Here is a 12,032-nt window from a genome sequence, read left to right on the forward strand (position 1 = left end):
TTTTTTTTCAATCATTTAGCCTTAATATTCCTGACGAAGATTTTGTACTCTTCAAGTCAGAATATTTATTCAAACAGAGTATTTAACAAATTGGTGAAGTTTCTATATTCTTCAAACCAATGCACAATCTGATTTGTTCGTGAAGTTCTTATATTCTTCAAATCAAAGGAGAGAAAAAACATCTCCAAAAGTCAAACATAATCAAATTTCACATGGAGTAGAAAACTACAAAAGTTTTATCTTTCCTCCTCTAAACAGAATACATATTAATAATAATAAAGATATATTCTGAGATCATCACATAATGATCATCTATCCTAACATTTATGAAATAAATTTCATAACTTATAAAAGATAGAAAAAGAAAATAATAATCAAGGAAAAATAAAGATAGAACCTGATTTTACTCTCATTGAATCATATTCTATCTGTCAGCAATAATTCCATGCAAGTCACTTTTTCTTGCTAATTTTTTTTTTCCTTTTTCTCACTTTCCATCATATTCCTATTTTCCTCAAGAAGACATTTAATTTCAACAAGAAACTAAACTCATGTTCAAATATTGTTAGGAGACAAAATTTATTCATTTACTTCTTCTCATAGTTATATAAACCAAGAATATATGGAAAAAATTAAAGTGTTCATCTTAGCCTTTATGCACAAAATAACTTTTCTCATTGAAAAGAAAACTGAAGAGGTGCAATGCTTCAATGCACTTGGGAAGAAAATAAAAATAATCTTACCCATCCAAGGAAAACTTACTAAAAACAATACACTCAAACATACTAAAGTAGTACTAATTCATCCCAAATCACTTTTATCATATGATAAAATAATTCTCTTTTTCATCTTGTTCTTTCCCCAATAAAAAGAACACAGAAAATAGAAGTAATTTCCTTACCACCGAAAATACCATCATTAAATTTCTTAAGCTTGTTATTTCCTGTATTCAGATTAGCAAACCAGAAATAATAAAAGATGAAAAGAAAAACACAAAGAACTATCCGAGTCCACAGAACCCACTGTGTGTCCTTAAGAAATTTAATCCCCTCAAGTACCCGAGGTTGCAGATTAATTCCTCCCAAGATAAAACGGATTAACCATTAAAGAAGTAGCGGTACCTCAAACTTCGATAATTTCAACGAACTCAAAATGACAGCAACGAATCACACACACAGACACGATCGATCGATTTTGTTTTGTAAGAAATGTATGCAAAAGAAGAGAAGAATTCGATACAGAAAAATGAGAGAAAATATGCAAAAGAAGGGAAGAATTCGATGCAAAAAAAATGAGAGAAAACTTCTCTATTTATAGCCAACAAAGGGTAAAGGTCACAACCCTTTGGAAAGAAGACAACCTTTCAGAAAGAAGACAACCTTTCAGAAAGGTCACAACACTTTGGAAAAGGCACAACCTTTCAAATGGTAATACCCTTTAGAAAGGACACAACCTTTCATAAAGGTCACAACCCTTCAGGAGAGTCACAACTCTTCATTTCCTGTTCACACCTTTAAAACCCAACACTATTGCTATATATGATTCGTAAATACGCAAACTATGACTATATATATGAAATTTTCTCAAGTCAATATGGGCTTAGGGTTAAATAACTGATCATAACATAACAGGTTACACATTATTGGACTATTTTTTCCAATCCTAGATGTTACTCCCTCCATTCTCTTTTATTTATCACGTTTTGATTCACAAGAGTCAGTTTGACTAATTGACTAATCTTTAAAGTTAATTGAATTATTAATTTTTAAGATTTAGACGTTCAAAAACTCTAAATAAAATTTTTAAGTTGCGATAATATGACGAAAAAATACTAATCACAATCCATATATAGTTTCTCTTAAGCAGGGCTGGTCATAGGGTCAAGCCACTAAAGCAAAGGTTTTAGGCTACAAACTTTTAGGTGCCTCGATTTTTTTTCGATATTCGATATTTATATGGATGCCTGACACATACTAAGAATGGGCCAGCAGAGCCTTTCATCATTCAGCTGAATGGGAGTTGGCCAAAAGCAGAGGACTTTTTTTCCCACTTGTGCTTCACTTTTCATAATTGTATCACAAAAACTATTAATTTAATAGAATTTTCTGTTTCCTTTGAATCCAGAACATAATCCCAAAGCCAAAAAAAATAAAATGAAAATTAGTAGCAATGTGTTAAAAAGAAAAGAACCAATGATGAAAAAATTGGAATTTTCTTGATGCCAAGTTATGTAGTGATTATATTAATAGCAAATACATTATTATAATGTCATGTTTTTGTTTCTTTAAGTTTGGCTCTTTTCAAACCATCCATTATTAAATAGCCAGGGATCGTTTGGTGACTAGAGATAATTTATTTATGTTTTACTTTTTGTAAATGTTTGGTAACTATTAAAAACTACTAAGTTATTTGTGTATAAAATAAATATAATGTTTGGCTTGTAATTTAGAAATTTGGATAACTAATACTCCCTCATTATCGTTTATTTGTCATGTTTTGCTTTACGAGAATCAATTTGATTAATCTTTAGAGTTAAATTGAAGTAGATTAATTCAATATTTTAAATTTTAAATTTAGATATTCGAAAACAACAGATAAATACTACAATTGCAATCATTCTCATATTAATATGATAAAAAAGAATACATCTAAAATGTTGATCAAAATCTATACATTTTGACTCTCGAGAAGCAAAATAAGTAAAAAGAATGGAGAAGTACAACGGTGCAAGTATAAGTTATGAGTTTGTGTATTATTTTATGTGAGGTAAAAGATATGAGGGAATTTCTATTATTTTTTTACTCCTTAAGGAGTTCCTACCTTTTTGTTCCCTCGATGACTCGAGCTTATAACTTTAAGATTGAAAGTGAAAGGTGATTATCATCCGTCCAGCTATCACATGTAATATTATTTATACAAAATTTATATCTAGATAATTCAAATGAACCGTTACAGTGATCCTGAACCTAGGTAGCTTTTGATTAAAATATTTTTGCCATTTATAAAAAAAATAAGGATTCTGCTCTCGACAAAGTAAATATTTGAGTAGTTTATTAGAACTTTGTAATATCTATAAAAAAAAAACTTTTGGGGTGCGTGTAATATGTATGTTATCCTTTTGCCATTGGTAATTGATTAATTTCTGTTGTATATTACCTGTAGAGTGATGTGCATTTAATTATTGAATTTCCAACTTGACAAAACCTTTTTTCTTCTTTTGGTTGTGTATGTCTGAAATAAAAATGCATAACACATCATAGTGCCTTTAAATTTATTCTTTTAACTGATATTTATATCCTTTAATTTTGAATGTTTATATATGTATACATTTAAATTTATATAAAATTAAATAAATAAACACATTAATTCTATGTAGCGTTCTACATGATAATTTTATATTATATGTTACATTCTACGTATATTATATCACACAGAATGTGTTAGTCTACTTGTTCAATTTATTTATTTATTTGTTATGCTAATAGAAAACCTTCCAAGTAGTAATTATTTTGGAGAAAATTTGCAAAAGGATAGGGATGAAAAGACAGCATAATTATCCAGTTGGCATACTTGGCCCTTTTAACAAGGGAAAATAATACTATATAATAAAAACACTGAATTTAGCTGTTCTTGGAACACAACTCCCCACTTTCTTTAAACAACAAACAGAAAAATTCGAAAATAAAATAAAATAATAAAGATCATCATATTGTTTATATAATATTTATACTCCTTTCTAGGAAAATCACGTTTGCCGGGAAAAAGAATTATTTTAAATTAGCTAGGAAATAATTTTGTGTAATATCTAAATGGAGCACCATGTAAATAGACAAAAGTGAAATGGGAGGCCTATTTTTCTTAAGCTTTAAGCCCCATGATTAAGCACGCATTGGTGCGTTCGTTTGTTTGATGGAATAAGAGATTATAATTAGAGAAAAATTGTGAAATAATTGTATTTAAAGGTATTAAATAAATGAGTTAATAACTTAATATGGATGAATCAAAATGTGTGGGTACAAATACGTTTTTTATATAGACTAATATTATCAGCTTTTTTTATATTTCATGTTTAGTATAATGCCGTTCAACTTTAAAGTTTTTAGCATGGACGTAAATTGAAATCATGAGATCAACTTTAAACTAGGGTTGTGTGAACAATATTGATATGGGTTGTAGCATGCAATATTGATAATTGTTAATTGAATCAATAAGATTTTGATGGTTGGGTAACGGTTTATCGAATATCAATCGTCAATAGTTTGTTTATTTGATTAACAAATTCAAACAAATATTAACATGATATATTTTTTTTAAAGTATTTCAGATAAAATGTATCTAAAAGTAAAAATAGAACTTTATCTTTTTATCGGGTTATCGACAACTCATTAACAAAAGTAGCCAAAACGGTATCCGAATCAATAACCCAATAAATAGGACACTAAACTATTACAAAGTGGACAAATCCATAACATGTACCATTAACTCAATTACTCTATTATACATACGAAATCTAAAGAGCATAAAATATACATAAATTTTATCTTTATTTCACGATAAAAAAGTTGTTTCCTAAAGAACTCGATTCGGATTATTGATTTGTAAGTATGTTTGATGTCCAACATATTAAGTTGTAGTCCTAGGTTATACACACTATCAACTTATAGTGGTGTCACCGTCATAACAAACTAAAGTACTAAAATAAACAAAAAGACAGCCACCATAATAGTGCTACAAGTCCAAAGACAATAATACATTTTTTTCTAAGGAATAAATGTCACTCTCCTTGTTTGCCTTGATTGTATTTTTTCTGTAACATTTCTCTCACACACCTATAGTACATATTTTTTCACTAAAAAGTAGAACAATCTTGCTACAAAATTCTCAAATCTTGTATACCTTTCCGTCCAAATCTCACTACTATTGATAAAATCTTGAAATCTGACCTGAAAATCTTGAAAAACAAAATACCCTTTACAAATGGTGTTCTTCTTGTTTGTGTAACATTTTTCTGAGACCCCATTAGTGTCCTTTTCATTATAAAGCATCAATCTTTACAACTAATTACTGAAATCTTCAGTACCCTTGAAAAAATCTTGAAATTTGACCTGAAAATCTTGAAAATATAGCTTTACAAATGGTGCTCTTCTTGTTTGGCTTGGCTGTGTTTCTGTAACATTCTCTCAGACCCCCAAAAGTGCTTTTTCATTATAAAGCTACAATCTTTACTACAAATTTTGCTCAAATCTCATTACCCATGGTAAAATCTTGAAACTTGGCCTGAAAATCTTGAAAAACCCCTTTTAGAAATGGTTAATAGTTGTCTTGTACTACTCTGTTCACTCATTTCCTTCTCAATCCTAGCTTCATCTCAGCAACTTGATGGCTTCATTTATACAAGATTCAATGAGCCAAACAATGACATTACCTTAAGTGGAATTGCTGAGATTAGCCAAAATGGATTTATTCAACTAACCAATGAAACAAGTAGATTAATGGGGCATGCTTTCTATTCTTCACCTTTTCAGTTCAAGAACTCAACTAATGGCACTGCTTTTTCATTTTCAACTTGTTTTGCTCTTGCTATAGTTCCTGAATATCCAAAACTTGGTGGTCATGGACTTGCTTTTACTATTTCTCAGTCTAATGATTTCAGCACAGCTCTTCCAAGTCAGTATCTTGGCTTACTAAATGCTACTGATGTTGGTAACTTCTCAAATTACATATTTGCTGTTGAATTTGATACAGTACAAGATTTTGAGTTTGGGGATATTAATGATAATCATGTTGGTATAAACATTAATAGTTTAAGGTCTAATATGTCTGCTGATGCATCTTACTTTGATGATGATTTGGTAAAACAAGATCTGAATCTCAAATGTGGTAAGGTAATATTGGCATGGGTAGATTATGATTCTGTTACAAACTTGGTTAATGTTACACTTTCAAGATTTGCTACAAAACCAAAGTTGCCACTTTTCTCTTATCATATAGATCTCTCTCCATTTCTCAAAGAAAATATGTATGTTGGTTTTTCTGCTTCAACTGGTTTGCTTGCAAGTTCACATTATATTTTTGGTTGGAGCTTTAAGTTGAATGGTGAAGCCAAATTTCTAGACTTGGATTTACTTCCATCATTGCCTGGTCTTAAGAAGAAGCACAGTGGCGTAATCGTAGCTATCTCGGTTATAGTAGTTGTTTTGGTTTTGATTGCTATATTAGTTGCTACTTATTTAGTTAGGAGATTCAAGAATGCTGATGTTATAGAGTCTTGGGAGCTTGAGGTTGGTCCTCAAAGATACTCTTATCAGGAACTTAAGCAAGCAACTAGAAGTTTTAAGGATAGTGAGCTACTTGGGTTTGGGGGATTTGGTAAAGTTTACAAGGGTGTTTTACGAAGTTCGAATATGGAAATAGCTGTGAAGCGTATTTCACATGAATCTAAACAAGGTTTACGCGAATTTGTGTCTGAAATATCTAGCATTGGAAGACTCCGTCATAGGAATTTGGTTCAATTAGTAGGTTGGTGTAGACGTCGTGGTGACCTTTTACTTGTGTATGATTTTATGCCTAATGGAAGTTTGGACAATTTCTTGTTTGAAAAACCTAGAATGGTGTTGACATGGGAGCAAAGGTTCAAAATCATCAAAGGGGTTGCTTCTGGTTTACTATACTTACATGAAGGTTATGAACAAGTTGTGGTGCATCGAGACGTTAAGGCTAGTAATGTGCTACTAGATGGAGAGTTAAATGGCAGGCTTGGAGATTTTGGACTAGCAAGACTATATGAGCACGGATCAAACCCGGGCACGACTAGAGTGGTAGGCACATTGGGGTACCTTGCACCGGAATTACCAAGAACAGGACGTGCTACTGAAAAATCTGATATTTTTGCCTTTGGTGCATTGTTGCTTGAAGTAGTATGTGGACGTAGACCAATTGATTCAAAGGTGGGGCCTGAGGAATTAGTTCTAGTGGACATGGTGTGGAACAAATGGAGAGAAGGGAAAATTCTTGATGTTATAGACAAGAGATTGAAAGGTGAGTTCAATGAAAGTGAAGTTGTGATGGTGTTGAAATTAGGACTAATGTGTTCAAACAATGAGGCGTCGTCTCGACCTAGCATGAGACAAGTGATGAGTTACTTGGAAGGTGAAGCTGATATTCCTGATGCTCCAATGGCTCCTGGTGATTATAATGGAGGATTTGGATTCGACGAAAACGAATGTATGCATTCTTTAGCATCTTCAAGGGGACACACATCATGTTTGGCTAATGGAAATGCAAATGGTACATTTGTTTCTGTTTCTACTGCACCACTTTCATGTTTATTTACTGATGAATTACCTAGGTAGTGATTGTGAAGTTGTGTGCAGAATTTTATAGTTTTCAGGAACATTTTCCTGATGAACACTACTTTAAAGTTCAAGTTATGAAAGTTTAACCAATGTCTTTGGTCAAGAAATATAGAAAAAAATAGTGTGTTTGGTAAGAAGGAACATGTTTTCTCGAAAAATAAGTAGTTTTCTTACTTTGTTTGATAAGTAACTACAGTATTGTTCCGAAAATATTTATATATAATATAGACAAACATCTTAGGAGGTGAGGTGGGGCATAGGGGGTGTGGATGCAAAATGGAAGGAGTGGATGAAGATGTAATGTCACTTATGAAACTTGTGTTTTATTAGATGGTGCACTTTGAATGAAGTCTTTAGAAGGAAATATAAAATATTACAAACAATGGAATGTGGGATTTATGCTATGGTCATCCGGTCTAACATATGGCAAAAAGATTTGGAAAAATTATCTAAATACACAACATATTTTATTATATTCTCTAAAATTCCCTATCATTTGTAAAAATTATAAAAATCTCTATTCTTTTCTATTCTCGAATACATCACTTTACGCGATGTATCGATCGGATACATCACTTTACGTAATGTATGTATCGGGACGTAATACATCACTTTACGTGATGTATCGGTCGGATCCATCCCTATATGCAGTGTATTAGGATGCTGAGTGATATATTCGAAACAAAAACATGAAGTATCAGAATATTGGAGATGTATTCGAAACTAGGACACAGTGTATCGGAACGTATTGGGATGTATCCGGATTACACCAAATTTAAGGGTTTTTTTTTGTAATTTGAAAAAGAATAGAAATAAGATGTAATTAGCTCTTAACACCATGGGATTTGTATAATTAGCTCTTTCCCCCCTTTTTTTTTTTTTAGATCTAATGGTGTTTTGTATTGTTATTATGGGATGACATATGGTTTTGTGTTGGTGATGCAACGCAAAATTTGTAGAAATGAGGAAGATAAGTTTTTGAGACATGGTATATCTATTTATATTTCATTTAAATATGAGTATATCTTTCATGTATATTTCCTTTGTATATGTGTATATCTTTTATATATATCCATGTATCTCTTGTATATCATATATATTTGTACATAGTAAAAATTACGTAATTAGGCAATCATCTCATATGTATTTACAATACATCACTATAGTTTGAAAGAATTATATAATTTATAGTTATAGTTAGGGTTTTGTTGTTATTTTCTCTATTTGCACTCTCGCTCTCTCTCTCTAACATCTCTCCATCGCCTCTCTCCTCTCCCTGCTTCTCTCTCTCACCTCTTTCCTCTCCCTTCTTCTCTCTCACACCTCTCTCCTCTCCCTTCTTCTCTTTCTCGCCTCTCTTTGTCTCCTCTATCTCAATACAAATACAAATACAAATACAAATGTTAAGTATCAATTATACTAATACAAATGGTAACAAATTAAAAATTAATTATACAATATATATATATATAATAAGTGTCAATTATACATATCTTTTTTAGTGATACAAAATAGAAATACATATGTATCCACTGATACAACATTGATACAAATGATAACAATCAATCATACAAATATGAATATTGAACTTGATACAATTGTATATGTTGGTACAATTTATTCATTTATACAAATTGTATATGTTTATACGATTGTATTCATTGATACATATAAATACTAATTACAAATATACAATTTGCTAGCAGATATATAAATATAATTATTGATACATATACATAATAATATTGTTTATGAGATATTATAAAAGTATACCGTAATGGCATAACATGACAATAAATCTCGAAAAGGAGTTTGAATTGAATATAGATAAATATAAATATTCAGAAGTAGATCGATATGCTAGCAGCCTAGCAAGATGATATCATTCCTAAAAATATGGAAAATAATAAATTCAAATATAATAAACATTTCAATTCATAAAATATGAAAACTACCAATTGTCTCAAAACTGTCAAACAATTGGAATTTTAAGGACATTTTGTGACTCTCATTTTTGTCATTGTGCCGCAAATTTTGAAAAAAAAAACATTGTAATGTATGCAACTTATTAGGACGAAAAGTAGTTAGAAATTCAATGCTGGAATTAGGAATTCAGCTAAGGATATATAATTTCTTTTTCTCAATTATGAACTTTTAATAATGTGTAAAATTAAATATATACTCATAATAGATAATTTAACTTTTATACACCACATAATTTTTCAGCCAAGAAAATATTAAGCTAAGATGACTCCACCCATGGTTAGAATCAGAGGCGGACCCACCCCTCTAGGTGGGGGTGCACATGCACCCGATAACTTCAGAAAAAATCATGTATATATATGTGTATCTATTTTGAGAAACTGACATAAATTAGGATATAATTAACAGTGCAACTATGAAAAACGTAGGAATTTGATTGTGCTGCTGGTACAAGCTAGAGAATCCACCCACGAGACCTAAGTTTGAATCTAGCTAGAGTGTTATTTTATTGTTTTTATTTTAAATTTATCTTAAAGCTCGTAAAGTCTTCTTATTAGCTTGGTTAGAATAGACTGATATATAAATTATAAGGCCATGTCATCATCGTGAAATTCAACTTGATTATGACCAAAGGGCCACCCTTTCAATCTTCAATTTCTTCCCCCATATTTAATATACAAACTACACTATCTTGATTGATCCCTTTTTTTTATGAATGAAATATAAGACTAATTCAGATTCTTGTAAAGTAATTTCATTTAAAGAATAAAACGCTTAATCTTCATTTTATAGACTTAATTTTTGGTTAATAGGTGAAAGAATCACAACCATTTAAGTATACATTCTAAGGTCCAAACTTTCAATTATAAATATAACTACTAAACTACTCTCTTCGTTCTAATTTACGTGGAGGTGTTTGATTGGGCATAAAGTTAAACGGAAAAAAGAAAATCTTGAATCTATTGACCTAAGACAAGTACGAAAAATCTCTATGCTATAAATTACTCTCTCCGTCTATTTTTATTTGTCTTCCGTATTCAAAATAAATGTTCATTTTTTTTAGTCTAGTTTGAAAAACAAGATTTACCATTTTATACACATTTTATCCTTATTATTAAATATTATTCATTTTTAAACATTTAGACGACTTACAATAAATAGGGGTTAGTATATTAAAATTATTATTTTATTTATTATTGCTTATGGGGTGTGTCAATTTACACACGGACAAGTAAAAATAGACGGAGGAAGTATTTAGTTAAGGGTTAAAATGAGGAAATTAAAATCAATTATTATTAAATATTGAAAAATGACATTCTTTTATGACTAACTAAAAAGCAAAAAAAATGTCACATAAATTAAAACAGGGGAGAGAGTATTATATTAAATCCACACTCGAGGCAGAAGTAGATAGAATTTAATATTTATGAAATTTTACATCAATTTCAACTATAATAATAATTAAATTCACAATCGAATAATTTTAAATATTTAATAAATTTTATACAAGTTATTGTAATGTGAACTTATAGGTCACAAGCTAGATCTGCGTCTATCCAAAAGTTTTAATTCCCAACATAAATGAATTCATAGGTTACAATAAATAAAGTATGAGAACAGTAATGCAAATATAAATTAAATTCTTGCAACTTGCCAACATTATTTTGCAGATTCCTTTTAAAAAGGGTAATCAACTGGTATTTACTAATATTTTGTATTATATCTGTTGAGTGGTTGCCATCATCAATTTATTATTTATTGAAATTTCAATGAGGAAATTACCTAGTTTTTTAATCCATATCTAATTGTTTAGATGTTTTTACTACGTTTGCTAAAATGACATTTTAAGAAAAGGTCTCTCGTTGAAAATATAGACCTCTCATCTTATATAAATCCAAATTTTAGTACATGTATGATGAGCCAACTTGGTAGATGACTTTTTTGGATTACATGATATGATTTGGCATATAGTAACATTTTTGGATTACCGACCAAAGTTGTGGCGTTGAGTGACAGAGTCGAAATTTTTATTAACGGGTTCAAAAAATATAAACATGTAAACAGACGAAGAATATAGAACTTTCCTCTCTTGTAAGTCCAATTTTAGCACATGTATGATGAGACAACTTGGATGACTTTTTGGATTACTTGAGACGACTTGGCATATAGTAGTACATTTTTGCATTACCAACAACTGGCAACAAGTGTCTGGTTGTGGTTGTTAGGTTCGAAAGAATTAGAACATCCTGCGAAAGTTCACAATTATAAATCATATCGGTGATAAATCAAATAATAAAGAAAAACATACTAAAAGTATATTATTAATATAATTTGATCAAGCAACCTACATATTATAAAACTAATAAAGAATTAGCATAAATATGTTGGAAGAAGATCTTCCTCTAAACAAAACTCTTTAAATGTGTACAATGTGAATGCTCTTGTATTTTTGGTATCAGAAGACGAGTCTTCAATTTATAGAGTTTCAAAATTTCTGGAGAAAACTATTTTTTTCTTTCAGAAAAAAGTAAAAACAACTATGGTAATGATTTGATTTTTCTTCAAGAAAAAAGTAAAATTCAAATATGATAAGAAAAAGCTTAATGCATCAATGTGTCATTTAACTTGACCTCATTTCACATTTATGCTCTTCAACTTTGGATGTGTACAAATATACACTTAAACTTGTATAAA

General features: G+C 30.2%; 1 protein-coding gene across 1 annotated transcript; it reads left to right on the plus strand.

The window, feature by feature from the left end:
• The first annotated feature begins 4,778 nt into the window (after window positions 1-4,778).
• LOC102597151 (L-type lectin-domain containing receptor kinase S.4-like) lies at window positions 4,779-7,482 on the plus strand. Its single transcript, XM_006340945.2, has 2 exons — window positions 4,779-5,233; window positions 5,265-7,482. The coding sequence occupies exon 2, from the start codon at window positions 5,307-5,309 to the stop codon at window positions 7,350-7,352; it is 2,046 nt and encodes a 681-aa protein (XP_006341007.1). The 5' UTR covers window positions 4,779-5,233; window positions 5,265-5,306; the 3' UTR covers window positions 7,353-7,482.
• Window positions 7,483-12,032: the final 4,550 nt, after the last annotated feature.

This window comes from Solanum tuberosum, unplaced genomic scaffold, assembly GCF_000226075.1.
Source record: "Solanum tuberosum cultivar DM 1-3 516 R44 unplaced genomic scaffold, SolTub_3.0 scf00021, whole genome shotgun sequence".
Lineage (NCBI taxonomy): Eukaryota > Viridiplantae > Streptophyta > Magnoliopsida > Solanales > Solanaceae > Solanum > Solanum tuberosum.